This window comes from Oncorhynchus gorbuscha, linkage group LG17 (genome assembly GCF_021184085.1).
Source record: "Oncorhynchus gorbuscha isolate QuinsamMale2020 ecotype Even-year linkage group LG17, OgorEven_v1.0, whole genome shotgun sequence".
Lineage (NCBI taxonomy): Eukaryota > Metazoa > Chordata > Actinopteri > Salmoniformes > Salmonidae > Oncorhynchus > Oncorhynchus gorbuscha.
In genome coordinates, this window is record NC_060189.1 from 35,379,014 (window position 1) to 35,394,358 (window position 15,345).

Below are 15,345 nucleotides of genomic sequence, written 5' to 3' on the forward strand. Positions count from 1 at the left end.
GCCTGTTGCTCTTAGACAGTGTGTGTGTGTGTGTGTGTGTGTGTGTGTGTGTGTGTGTGTGTGTGTGTGTGTGTGTGTGTGTGTGTGTGTGTGTGTGTGTGTGTGTGTGTGTGTGTGTGTGTGTGTGTGTGTGTGTGTGTGTGTGTGTGTGTACTGTAGGAGAGGGCTACCATCTAGTGGTGACAGGGCTAAGACAAAAGACAATTAGAATACACCCAAAAGAGACTTCAACAGAATCCTTCCAGATGCAGCATGGGAGCTGGGCTAGCATTCTGAAGCTGGGGCAACCTCAGAGGCACAAAGTGGTTTCTATTGTATGAACCATATAGATATTGATAGATATACAAATCACTTTAGAATCTCCAGAAAGTGTCTCTATCCTGCTCTTTAGGGTATACGGATGGCCCAAACATTGTTTCTAGAAGAGAGCTAAGGTTGTTGAAAGACAGATATATCAAGGCATATGAGTTTGTGGGTCCACAACCACTGAGAGTTTAGGAGAAGAAGGAGACCTAGAGACAGATCCAGGAGAGGAGGGAGAAAGAGTGATTGAGTGAACAAGAAAGAAGTGGGAAAAAGAGAAAGCTCTTGGGAGGTTGGGTGCATGGCGGGTGGGTGACCTCTAGGGCATATGCCAGTGGAACGTTATCCCTGTGTTGTAAGCCAGCACACACTGCTCACACACTGCTCACACGCTATTCAGCTCTGACACGGTGAGGCGTGAACGGACAACTGTCTTTTTGTGGGAGAAACAACAGGGCTCCATTAATCCCAGTGATAGACTCTGGGCAAAAGCTAGTCTTTTGGGGGAGGATTTGGTAGAAGGAGAGGGACTTTTGAGCCGGTACGGCTGGTAGCAGTGGTAGGTATGGCTCAGGAGATTGGTAATCCTTTAACATGAACATGAGAAAGTAGCTTTGATAAAGGAGAAGCAGAAAAACAGAGCATACAAACCTGACCTTTTGATGTTCTCATCATTTTGGATGGGGGGGATGAAGGAACCAAGATGGGATTGGAACGGCAAAGGGCGCAGCTCGACAAAATACGAACTTGAATCATTGATTGACGTGGGTTTCCACACAGTGAATCACCAAACAAAGCATTAATGAAATATGATCCAATAATCCATTCCGCCCCCAAAAAGAGACTTTATTTCTATCCTTCCATAGAAGTTTTGCACCACGAGATGAGAGTTGCTCTTTTAAAGCTTAATGTTGCACTTGGAGTAGGTTATGTGGGAGATACAAAGACCTGCCTATCAATGAATAAATGTGAACCAATCAATCCAATCATGATTAGCAGTTATATTATGGTCATTCTTTGTCAAGGTCATTATTTCCCACAAGCAAGGTTGGGCACTTTTAAAAAATGTATTTCAGAAATAGTATGCATGTTGATCAATCATGTTACAAGTGCCTGGTATGGTCAACAGAACATAATTGGGTGCTTAAAGAGAACCCTAACTCAAATTGTAAGCTATCCCGATTCATGAATTGGATTAGAATTCATATACTAGTGTTTCAATTCAGTGACGTTTAAGAGACAAACAGATGCCTGCAATTGAAACAATGGTGAAAGAGTGCTGGTTTAAAATCCATGACAATAGCCTTTAAATGATGAAACCAGCTTTATCCGGCATTTCAAACTTTTCTCATTTTCTTTTGTCCTTTCCTGTCTTTCTGTGATCTTCATATTCTTGCCTTGTAGACTTTGAGCTAATTGCCTCTGTGGGCTACTTATTATTCATGTACAATTATTGCAGCGTAATGTCTTTAAATCCCTTTAAATGACCATTCATGCATCGCATTCATTGAAAAAGCCTTTGAAGTCTGTCAAAGATGGAATTCTTCAAAAAGAAATATCTAAGCCCAATCTCAGTCAACCAATACCGGGTTTTGCATTCCCCCCACTCACCCCCTAATATAAACAAAATTCCATTAATTTTTTAAGCTGCATTTAATACATTTTCCGCGGCAAAAGTTTCCAGATTCCACAGTCATTTGTATTCCAGCTGACTTGATGAATATTAATAACAGTGTTATCCTGATTAAATGGGCTTCATACAAAATCCCTGTGAATCCTCCAGCTCAGGCTTCAAATCTTCCCACTATTCTTTATGAATTTTGATACAGACATTAATCTGGAGAGGAACTTAAAGCAGGTTTAATTGTGCAGCGGCGTGCTTATGTTTTTTGGTCCAGTAAAATGCAGATGGATGGAGAATGTAGTAGGTGGTTAGGTAAACATACATCTTATGGAACACTAACACCCAGAGAAGGCACCTGCTGAGACAGTTGATTGTCATGGGCTGCCTGTTCCAAGGCAGGTGATGGACTTGACTTCCCTGGGATGAAAAGATTTGGATACATTCTTCCTATTTTGCTCCACAAAAGGCCCATCTATGACATGTGGAATTGTTTTATTAAATGTATTACACTTTAATTTATGTAGTTTATTGATTTGACTATTGCAATAACAGTGTGGTTATATAGTTTACATGTATTATTCATGCTAAAAATACAAGAAATGCAACCAATTACTCATTTGAATCAACTGGTATGGAATCCCTAGTTTTTCAAATACTGTACAAGTTTTATGTTTACCATAAAGAAATAAGTGAAAGCTAACCGATTCTTTCTGAAACTATCAGGAGACATAAGCCTAATGTGCCGATAAAATAAGAACCTTTTTAGAACAACAAAGTTAGACAATTATTGGGGGGTTTTAAGTCATTAATCCAAATGATCTTTTCTCAAACTTTCAACAACATTTCACTCAAAACTTCCACAAAGGGTTCTTACATAGGTCTTACATGCCAGTGATACATATTTGGACATGGGACTATTCTTAAAAGACAGCGAACAGGTCATTTGTAAAGGGTCTTTTAAAGAGAGGCGAGTACAGGGTGGAATTCCATGACAGTAATAGGTATGGACAATGAAGCACCGAGCCAGCCAGGGCACATTTCAGCCTTTATGCAGTAACTGACCTTAGCACCTTTCCATTTCATAGTTCATCCACCGTCAAAACTGACAAAATGCTGAATAGACTGGTAAAAAAAACAAACACTCAACTTGAGGACCTCTGAAGGGACAAATATTGATCTGTGTGTAATATTAACCATTCCCACAAGATAAATGGAGGGCAAAGAGAGAGCAGGAGGTGTGTGAGAGGCGAACAAAGAGGGAACACACAATGGCCGACCACGACGAGTGATGCAGAGCTTTCTGTTGAGGTCGTTTCACAGCCGCCGGTGGCCTGCCTGAAACGGTGACATAGCTAGTTACATTTGTTCACTTTCAAGTGGTATACATCATAACATATCTACGTTCTAAAGCTAGATAGATGTGTGGCTACAACTTCTAAGAGAACTCATGATTGCCGAGCGAATGACATTTTCGTCAATGTCTTACGTCAGACAGCATAACTTTGTTTGAGGTACTAGTGCTGTGTACAAGTGAAGCCACCTTTCAGGAGACAATGCATATTTGTTGCCAAAACAATGTGCTAAGTTGACAAAGGTCAACCTCAGACAACACCACTACCACGGTGCAGGCAGAGAGAGGTCACCTCAAATAAGTATTGATGATGAACCTGCGTCTCATCACTCTTACAGAACTTTTCCCCCCTCAAACTTATACTGCTACGTCAAAGTGAAAGACTATCGGAAAGTAAAACTTTTGGTCAAATAGTTTGCATCCACCCAGTAGAGCTGCCCTATTAAACCACCTCACTAATCAAGGTGTGTGAATGTGTGCCTACACCCTGATTAGGACTATACCTGGGCTTAGTACCTCTCTGATGGTAGACTGGGAGCCCTGAGAGGAAGGATATTGGACCACGAGATCTCTATCTATCGGAGGCTCAGCCTCAGTGATAGTGATAATTGAATTGAGCCCTGGGGAATGTATGGTGAAAGCCGCACCACTGCAGATCCTCCGCAGGATGGATCCAGTCTGGGTGGCAGTCTGTAAACAGGACAGGAAGCGCTGATCCTCCAGCATTAGGGGGGGGATGACCTGCAGAATCAGCCAGGATGAGTGCCTCATTTTCACAAAGATCCAGCTAATTTTTGGCGAGAAAAATCCAGGAGCCGGGAGGCTTGGGGGGGAGCCAAGGAAGAAAGCCCACCCTTCCCAATCCCTTGTAGGTGTGACAGCTGTGTAGAGTGAATAGCTTAGAGCACGAAACCCTGCTGCAGACTGCTAGATCAGCCCCTGAATATCTTATCTCACACTCAGGAGAGAAAAAGGCATCGCTCTGTCTGATTGTACTTACTGCATTGTATCCCTGGTTGAAAACGTGAAGGTGATCCTGAAGCCTCTGCACATAAAGTGACTATGAGAAATAGTGAACCTGTTTTCACAAGGACTTTATGAAAAATGATGCATAGCCTCAGTATGTAGGCCTAGGAAAAGGATACAGGATTTTTTTGTGAGGGTAACTTGAAAAGTAAACTATGACTAGCTATACGTATAGTTACAATTTCATTTCAAGTCTATTTGTGGAAGTGAAAAGTCACTGCTTACAAGTACTCTACAAATCTACTGTAAGCTCTTCAGAAGATTTGTTTTTATTTAACCTTTATTTAACTAGGCAAGCTGAGAACAAATTCATATTTACAGTGACGGCCTACCCCGGCAAAACCCTAACCTGGACAACGTTGGGCCAATTGTGCGCCACCCTATGGGACTCCCAATCACAGGCCGGTTGTGATACAGTGACGCCTCTAGCACTGAGATGCAGGGCGTTAGACCGCTGCGCCACTCGAGAGCACCGACAACCAGTGACGAAAAAGCCAAGATTAATGTCTGAGGTAAAATTCAAAAGCGGTTGCATTTGAATCAATGTGAACGCTGTCTAATAGCATTTATCCAAACACACCATTTACACAGTGAATCGAGCTTGGCTAAAAGTACATGATAACACAAACCCATCATAGTGTGTATGGCCTTAGTCAAAATAAAGGACTTGTTTAAATTCTTAATACTGTTGGACGAATGAGGAAGACAAATCTTATCAGCTAAGCTAACAAGAGTGCAAATACAGTGCAGATAATCAGATTTCTAATTATTGTCACTCACATCATCCAATGTGCTTATTTGAATTACAGCGATCATTGTGATTATATATTCAATGCTTTGGGTTTAGCAGAGGCTTTATTGGGAATGTAAAGCCTGAATAATGACGATCTATCAAGCATCAACCAGAGGGCTAACTACTCATCAGCACTCAGCAAGACAGACATACTCCATTGGATCCCTACCTAAAATGTCTAGATCTAGTTAGCCAGGATTTCTAAACCGTTTGTATTCCAGAGAACAACAAACTAGCTTTTACATATGGCACCATATTCACTTGTGACTAGGGAGTATTAGGCTCAAGTCAAAAGTAGTGGACTTTAGAGGGGATAGTGTGGCATTTAGGACTCATCCCTGGTCTTTCCTTGCTTACCTTACCCTAACACTAGCACTTCAGAACAGACTAAATCTGTGTCAGACAACCTCGGCTTATCCATAAGTAGATAATACGTTCCAGCATATTTGGCTACATTAGTTCTTGTTGGGAAATGAAGCCGTCATTTTTCCTTCACATTCTCTATTGGAACGCTTGTTTCACATAATTGATAAATTGGCCATCAAAATCCTGATATTTTCATGAAGATAATGAATAAATGATGCCAAACAATGGGAATAAACTCAGGATGGGTCAGGAGACTCAAAATACTTCTAATATGTAATTATATGGTTGTAAGTGCAAAAGTGTTATGTTGTGTCACAGTACAAACAAAGCCTCATTGTAACCGACAGGCTTGTGAAACTTGTAAAGAGTGGTGTGTCACAAGAACAAACATGTTATTAGTCACTCTACAGAAACTACTGAGGAGGGATAGGTGGGTGGGTCCGCCTGCATTCAGGAGTCAACTCAGGGTCACATGACGTGGCCGGGCATTGACAAGCAGTTTCGCATCCTTACCTTCTTTTCACCTTTACCTCTGTACCTGCATGGTGCAATATTGTGACATCCACAGGTTAGGGTAAATTGAGTTCTTTATGCAACTGTTAGGCAGCACTAAATGACTCACTACTACAGGACTAAGTTAGTAGTACCCTCAATGAATATAATTTGTCCAACTATTATTTCATCTGCTTTTAGCCCCACAATCCATTAGTCACTACATTTCAATGTGAGGATTCACAATACACACAAGTACACACACAATGATTATTTTAGTGTTAAGGAGGACTTTATACTGGGGTGTTTTCTTTTGTTAAGAAAATCCCTCTACTAACATGCTTATAAACAGGAACCTTTGCTATGCGCTAGGACGGAATCCAAATGAAGCGCTTTTGTAAAGGATGAGTGATGCTCTGGCTTCGACCTGTCCTTCAGAACAACCAGCAGGAGACAAGTGGTGCAGCTCTAGAATCAACACTCAGCTTGAGTCCTAAACGCCACCCTACACTCTACATAGTGCACTACTTTTGACCAGAGCCCTACCATAGCCAAAATGACACCCTATTCCCTGTGTAGGGAATAGGATGCCATTTGGGAAACAGCCTCAAACATTCCAGGATTCTTTCCAAAGGAAAAGGGAAAAGGTTTCAGTGTCTAAGATGCCTTGCTATAAGTTGTAGTAGCTAATAATAATGATAAGGGGAAGAAGGGAGGTGGGGTTTAGGTTACAAGAATATTCAAAGTTGGATTTAAATACATGTTTTCCTAGCTGTCAAAACTGCCGTACAGCACCATTGTGCGTTGCAGAGCTCTGGGGGGTGAATGTGGCTGTGGGTTGATCACATCAGCACAACCAACCAATCACACCTGGGTTCAAATAGTATTGGTTTCATTTCAAATTGCTTGACTGAGCTAGCCTGGCAGAATGGAACCAATGGGATAGTCCCAAAGAGTCCAAACACCCCTGGTATTCCAGGCAAGCTCAATCAACTACAGCTTAAAACATGTGATAGACAAACAATACTATTTGAACCCAGGTCTGACAGCAGCAGCACAACCAAGAGGTCCTCATTAGCACTTGATGTTTGAGCACGGGTCACAGCAGTGACCGTTTGTGCAAAGCCAGCCCTGTTTGTTTTGCTCTATGGTTCATAGGCGGTCTTCAGGTGTGTGATCACAATTGAGGGGGACTTGCAATGCAGCATTTGCACAACATTGCTGCAATGTTATTGAGACCGAGCAGAGACTAAACAATAGGCTGATTTCCTGGTGAATTATTTTAAATTCCTTAACAAGGCATTGGACTGGACACCATTCCTGTCCTGGAAGCTGGCTAAAGTTACAACAGGGTATCCATCATCACCAGAGATGCTTCATTTTAGAAGCTACCTTCAACAAGGAAGGTTAAGGCTATATTACACATAACTCAATAATTAAGATGTTTCGTTTAGTGAACCACAAAAATACCCAAAACCTGTACAACAACAACGTGTGTGTGAGTCTATGTATGTGCTGTGGTCTCTCCCAGATCAGAATAATCACCCCAGGCACCGTTTTAACAGTGCCCACCCTGTGTCTATTCCCTAAACCAACACAGGGAGACAAAGAGGGACAGAGGCTGAGAATCCCTGTGCCTGCCTACCCCTCAGAGTGAGACCACCCACTTAGGAAGCGGGGCGGCCTGTTAGGCCACACCACACTCAATTCCAAGGATTTCAGGACTTCAATCAGACCCACATGGTAGCCCAAACGTGCCGATAGCGCGCCTCTTGCCCCGGTGGAGGGGGGAGTCAGTGAGAGTCTGGGTGGGTGGGTGTTGGAGGAACATCGCAGAGGGGGAATGATGGGGGAAGACTAGAGACCAAACGGTTTCTTCCACACCGCTACCAGCTGCTGTTAGTATCACTGACCCAATGGGTTTAAACACTACATTTCCTGCCTGGGAGACTGATGCTAAGAGCGGGGGAAGTAGGAGGGAGTAAGGGTTAGGGCAGAGGTCGATCCACCTGCTAAGAACAAAGCTCTCTGGGACTGTAGCGCTTCTCTCCCTGTTCAGAGAGCCAATTCAACTCCCTAGGAAACTTCACATTGTTTGTTATTTGGCCCGGGCTTGAAGGCAGGCTGCACTTTGAATCCTCCGGTGGGAGAAAAAGCAGTCAGCAGACAGATGGATACACAGGAATTAGACATACCAGGCATGAGTTCAAAAAGCTCTCTTCTGCTATGTGTTTCAGTCCAGTGTAATGGTAGCCCGGCCACTTGACTTGGAACAGAGCTAGCTACGTCGCTGGGAAATGTTAGACTTTCAAATTCATACAGAGCTATGATTTCATATTGAACATCCACTTATCGGTGGTCAAGGCAAACACATATTTATTCAATTTACACAAATAATAATAATACATAATACATAGGGCAGGCCTAAGCAGCATTTCCTAACTACCCTTAGAAAAAAGGCACAATTATTTTGATTTCTGATAACCCATATTTATTAGACAGCAAATTCTCTCCATCTGCAGAACATGTTAAATTAACCTTTTTTTTGAAGTAGGAACCACTCTGATTATTTCTGACTGTTGCTTAACTATGGATGGACACATAATCATCTGAAAGAACCGCGTGATAATCCTCAAGGCATATTCATGACCAAGATTCAGACAAGTTAGGATATTTGACACCCATGGTTCCACCTGCCTGAGTCAGTCTCATTAAAGTGAGTCAGACAGACCCACGTAGCAAAGTGTTTCTTGTTTTAAAGAGAATCAGGGATTTGCTTCGTGATGACGAACGGCTGCGAGAAGGATCTGAGAACTGAGAGCTCAGCGCTGCTCGCAGACACAGGCTCTGTAGGAAAAGGTTAATAACTAGAGATTAAATGAACCCCTAAAGACAGATTAGACTTGATTGAGACACTGTGACGGTTTCATGTCTCACAGAGGTTGAAACACAAGAGGCTGGGACCTAGGAGCGAATCTGCCTGTCATCCTTGTATGCTTTCTTTATCTGTGTATGTCCACCAGTGTCTGATGGGGTACCTGCAGGGGCTTAGGGCTGACATTAATGTGAGCCACAATGCCTCCAGGTGTAGTTTTTGACAAGGTACCGTTCACAGACAAGCTGACACGCCTTCCTCTAAGGCTCTTTATATATTAATATCAGGATTTGTGTTGGGCTACATCTTGCTCCAGTCGTTGGGCTCCACCCTCCTGCACTAGGATGTTGTAGGACAAGCAGGATACATCTGCATATCAGTAACACAACGAACCTGCCGCTATAGGTCAAAACAGCTTCAATTAACATAGAGCGCTTACCGTTGGGAATTATCCTATTCCGCTGTACTAGCCTCTACGGTAACAGGAAAAAGCATAGGCTACCAGCCTTGGGGCAGTTCTTGATTGCTGCAGTAGCTACTACCTGCAATCCCTTATGCTTGATAACCACTGGTGGTTTCTTTTTGAATGGACAACATTTTTATCATTCAAACTACCTTTTTTAAACACTTCACACTGTCATGAAGATGAACACTGTTAAATGAGGACTACCAGCACATCATCTGTGGATTAATAGGATCTACAATAATGAGTAACAGGCCTAAAGGTTTTGGAAAATATGGATGAAAATATTCATTTAAGTCAAATAAATTGTAATAAAAGGTTTTTGGCAAACGTATTTCTTATGGTTTTCAGACTGTCTATGCCTATGGCTCCCTGTTTCCATTCTATTTATTTTGAAGATTAGCAGCGAACCAAGGACAATGCAACTTTTTACATTTGAAGAGAGACTTGATATATTTGTCAATAAATGGAATAGGCTAGTTCAGAAAACATATATGTCAGTCACACCCACAGTTTAGAGCACTTCAATAGGCTAGTTCAGAAAACACATATGTCAGTCACACCCACAGTTTAGAGCACTTCAATAGGCTAGTTCAGAAAACACATATGTCAGTCACACCCACAGTTTAGAGCACTTCAATAGGCTTGAAAAAGGTCTAACTTCACTTATTACGTTTTAGAAAGGATGGTGCAACTCCAGCTCAGTTTTCCTTCCTGCGAAAATTCTCAAACAACGATTTGAAATGGCAAGTGTGCCCTCTTGAGGAGAGACTTGGGTCGAACATTTCTCCAACAGCACTTTTTGGTAATTCCTTCCAAACCATCACACTCTCTTCTGAATACATTACATTTAACGCCAAAATCATCCGCACAAGATTCAATTCTTACACACGTTGGTCTCTACTGTCAAAAGGAAAGGACGGTTTCTCAGAAGCCTTAGAAAATCAGTGGTAAAATAGAAAAATGCACAGTGGTTGAGTTGAGGACTTAGAACTGCTGTTATTAGGCAACACTTCAGAATGTGTTCTTGACACCCTTATGAAGTGGACTCACTATAAACACTCTGGTTGTCTTACACCTTATCTAACAGAACAATTCAAACTTTACAGAACAACATACTGCAACGTTTCCAGACTGGTTTATCCCACTTGAACATTCTGCTACACATCCACTCCCACAAAAAGTCGACAATAACAACAGGGAAATCAGTATCTGACATGTGTAACATTGGCTTAATAACTAGAATACATAGTTGAACATTTGTATTTACCTTTGTACATATCAACGAGGGAGTCTTTGAGTTCCAAGCTGTGTGTCCATGACAGACTGCGTTCCTCTTCACTCTCAGAGAAGCAGCTCTCCCTGGGAATGAATGAGAGTTAACTTGTTTGAATGTTAGAATCTCCTCTGGGTTTCATGCATTCCGTTCGAAGAGAAGAATCCCAGACTAGTTCAGTTCAACTGTTTTGAGACTTCACTAACTTCCTCTCAGGGGATTTTATGTGGCAAAGCAGGTCATATGCTTTTCAGATTACGGTGTCTGACTAATCTCCCTCACAATGTGCCCTGACTGAGGTGGGGGGCCTCAGATTTACAACCATGCTGCTCTTATAATTTCAGATGACATAAGGAAATTACTAGCAGCACTTTATTTCAAGGACTTGATAACACATTAATAAGACATACATAACCATTCTGACGAATTCTCATGTCAACAGCCGGACCGATGTTTTTTTGGGGTCCGATACCGATTTTATGGGGGACAAAACTTACTGATACCGATATACAGGGCATTCGGAAAGTATTCAGACCCCTTGACCTTTTCCGCATTTTGTTACGTTACAGCCTTATTCTAAAATGGATTAAATAAAAACAATTCCTTTTCAATCTACACACAAAAAAATAAAACAATAAAAACACCTTATTTACATTAGTATTCAGACCCTTTGCTATGAGACTCGAAATTGAGCTCAGGTGCATCCTGTTTCCAGTGATCATCCTTGAGATGTTTCTACAACTTGATTGGAGTCCACCTGTGGTAAATTCAATTGATTGGACATGATTTGGAAAGGCAAAAACCTGTCTATATAGGGTCTCACAGTTGACAGTGCATCAGAGCAAAAACCAAGCCATGAGGCTTGGGCATTGAAAATGGGTCGTGGATGGGTATTCCAGCATGCCAATGACCCAAAACACACGGCCAATGCAACAAAGGAGAACCTTAATGACTAGGAGAAGATCTGCAAAGAGGAGTGGGACAAAATCCCTCCTGAGATGTGTGCAAACCTGGTGGCCAACTACAAGAAACGTCTGACCTCTGTGATCGTCTGACCTCTGTGGGGTCAAATACGTATTTCCCTCATTAAAATGCAAAATCAATTTATAACATTATAACATGCATTTTTCTGGATTTTTTTGTTGTTATTCTGTCTCTCACTGTTCAAATAAACCTACCATTAAAATTATAGACGGATCATTTCTTTGTCAGTAGGCAAACGTACAAAATCAGCAGGGGATCAAATACTTTATTCCCTCACTGTAAAGGTTACATAAAAAAAGAAGTTTGGAACCACCAAGACTGATAGTAGAGCTGGCCTGCACGGCCAAACTGAGCAATCGGGGGAGAATGGCCTTGGTCAGGGAGGTGACCAAGAACACGATGGTCACTCTGACAGAGCAGAGGACAACCATCTCTGCAGCACTCCACCAATTAGGCCTTTATGGCCAGACGGAAGCCACTCCTCAGTAAAAGGCACATGACAGCCCGCTTAAAGTTTGCCAAAAGGCACCAAAAGACTCTCAGACCATGAGAAACAAGATTCTCTGGTCAGATTAAACCAAGATGGAACTCTTTGGCCCGAATGCCAAGCGTCACATCTAGAGGAAACCTGGCACCATCCCTACGGTGAAGCATGTTGGTGGAGGATGTTTTTCAGCAGCAGGGACTGGGAGACTAGTCAGGATCGAGGCAAAGATGAAAGGAGCAAAGTACAGAGAGATTCTTGATGAAAACCTGCTCAGGACATCAGACTGGGAAAGGTTCACCTTCCAACAGGTTAACGACCCTAAGCACACAGCCAAGACAAAGCACGAGTGGCTTCGGGACAAGTCTCTGAACGTCCTTGAGTGGCTCAGCCAGAGACCGGACTTGAACCCAATCGAACATCTCTGGAGAGCCCTGAAAATAGCTGTGCAACGACGCTCACCATCCAACCTGACAGAGCTTAAGAAGATCTGCAGAGAAGAATAGGAGAAACTCCCCAAATACAGATGTGCCAAGCTTGTAAGCATCATACCCAAGAAGACTCGAGGCTGTAATCGCTGCCAAATGTGCTTCAACAAAGTACTGAGTAAAGGGTCTGAATACTTATGTAAATGTGATCATTTTTTAAATGATTTATTAGCAAACAAACTCTTTTCGCTTTGAAATGATGGGGTATTGTGTTTAGATTGATGAAAAAGTAAAGAGGTCTGAACACATTCTGAAAGCACTGTATATCGGTCAGGCTTTATCCACAACCACAAGTTTATCTTGTATTATTAGCTTCCCTCTCTCTTTGAGCTGTCTGGCCTGTGTTATCTGAGAAGAGAGGTGTCACATTTCAAGAAACCGAGGTATCACATTTCAAACATAATAACATTTAATCCTAAAACTCTTATCATTCAATATAGGCTAACAGTTAGGAATTATAGATCATTGCCAATTTCCCAATACTTTGGATAAGTCTACTTGTATGATAAGAATAAGTATCTTTATGGATTTGAAGTAAACTGCAACTACTTAAATCATTGATGGCACTTCGCAAACTATTCAAAACTACAATCAAACTTTAAAACAACCTTTAATCAATCTGACAGTCAATTTTAGGCTATCATTTCCACATTTGCTGAACCAACGCCATATACATGATATCAACTCAGAAGACAAGTAGGCTGCCTAGCTGTAACAAAAGTAGGCTATTGCAACATGTGAGCTGTGGTACTTACTTCACCGAGAGCTCCTTTTTTAAGCTTGATATCTGGTTCTTAGCTCTTTGCAATGCATTTCTAACATCGTCAGCTCTTATTTTTGTAGCCATCAGCCAACTGGAATTCCACCTGGGTGCTGTAGTGACACTGAATTGCTACTGTTCTGGGCACCTCAGGTGCAATTTGATACATATCCACGACTACACGTCTCACAGCGTCTTAAAAGAACATCCTGGTCAAAATGTTTTATCAACTCAACTCACCTGTCATGAACAGCCAATGAGAAAGACGCATGCACCCTGTTCAGTTGAAGTCAGAAGTTTCCAAACACTTAGGTTGGAGTCATTGAAACTCGTTTTTCAACCACTCCACACATTTCTTGTTAACAAACTATAGTTTTGGCAAGTCGGTTAGGACATATACTTTGTGCATGACAAGTCATTTTTCAACAATTGTTTACAGACAGATTATTTCACTTAAAATTCACTGTTTCACAATTCCAGTGGGTCAGAAGTTTACATTCACTAAATTGACTGTGCCTTTAAACAGCTTGGAAAATTCCAGAAAATTATGTCATGGCTTTAGCAGCTTCTGATAGGCTAATTGACATCATTTGAGTCAATTGGAGGTGTACCTGTGGATGCATTTCAAGGCCTTGTCACGCCTTGGTCATTGTATTTTGTGTTTTTGTTATATGTTTGGGTAGGCCAGGGTGTGACATGGGTTTATATGTTGTGATTCGTATTGGGGTTTGTATTATTTGGGATCGCGGCTGATTAGGGGTGTTGTTAGGCTTGGCTGCCTGAGGCGATTCTCAATCAGAGTCAGGTGCTTGTCATGGTCTCTGACTGGGAACCGTATTTAGGTAGCCTGAGTTCGCTTTGTATTTTGTGGGTGTTTGTTCCTGTCTCTGTGTTGTAGTCACCAGATAGGCTGTAATTAGTTTCACGTTCCGTTCTGTTGTTTTTGTATTTAGTATTCAGTTATTGTCATGTTTTGTCTTAGATTGTCTTGTCATTTTGCTTTTCCCTCTGTTCGTTAGCTGTTCCTATTCCCCTAATCAATCATTTAGTCTTCCCACACCTGTTCCCTATCTTCTTCCCTGATTAGAGTCCCTATTTCTCCCCTTGTTTTCCGTTTCTGCCCTGTCGGATCCTTGTCTATTGTTCACCGTGCTGTGTCTGTGTATCGCCCTGTCGTGTCGTGTTTCCCTCAGATGCTGCGTGGTGAGCAGGTGTCTGAGTCTGCTACGTTCAAGTGCCTTCCCGAGGCAACCTGCAGTTCTTGATCGAGTCTCCAGTCTGTTCTCGTCATTACGAGTGGAATTATGTCTTATGATTGTAGATTTACTTTACTGGATTAAAGACTCTGTTTTCGCCAAGTCGCTTTTGGGTCCTCATTCACCTGCATGACAGAAGGATCCGACCAAAGAATGGACCCAGCGACTACAGACGCTCGTAACACTGCCGTCGAGATCCAAGGAGCCATGCTCGGCAGACACGAGCAGGAATTGTCTGCTGCTCGCCATGCCGTGGAGAACCTGGCCGCTCAGGTTTCCGACCTCTCTGGACAGTTCCAGAGTCTTCGTCTCGTGCCACCTGTTACTTCCTGGCCTGCCGAGCCTCCGGAACCTAGGGTTAATAACCCACCTTGCTACTCCGGGCAGCCCACGGAGTGCCGCTCCTTTCTCACCCAGTGTGATATTGTGTTCTCTCTCCAACCCAACACATACTCTAGCGAGAGAGCTCGGGTTGCTTACGTCATTTCACTCCTTACTGGCCGGGCTCGAGAGTGGGGCACAGCTATCTGGGAGGCAAGGGCTGATTGTTCAAACAATTACCAGAACTTTAAAGAGGAGATGATTCGGGTTTTTGACCGTTCAGTTTTTGGTAGGGAGGCTTCTAGGGCCCTGGCTTCCCTATGCCAAGGTGATCGATCCATAACGGATTACTCTATAGAGTTTCGCACTCTTGCTGCCTCTAGTGACTGGAACGAGCCGGCGCTGCTCGCTCGTTTTCTGGAGGGACTCCACGCAGTGGTCAAAGATGAGATTCTCTCTCGGGAGGTTCCTTCCAGTGTGGAC

General features: G+C 42.6%; 1 protein-coding gene across 4 annotated transcripts in view; it reads right to left on the minus strand.

Moving 5' to 3' along the window:
* Positions 1–15,345, minus strand: part of mipol1 (mirror-image polydactyly 1) — an 84,975-nt gene that overhangs the window by 49,421 nt on the left and 20,209 nt on the right. For all 4 annotated transcript variants that reach the window (XM_046308356.1, XM_046308354.1, XM_046308355.1 and 1 more), the window contains exon 2: positions 10,564–10,655. In XM_046308356.1, the coding sequence (XP_046164312.1) occupies positions 10,564–10,573 (10 nt within the window). In that variant the 5' untranslated portion in view covers positions 10,574–10,655. The remainder of the gene's footprint in view (positions 1–10,563; positions 10,656–15,345) is intronic.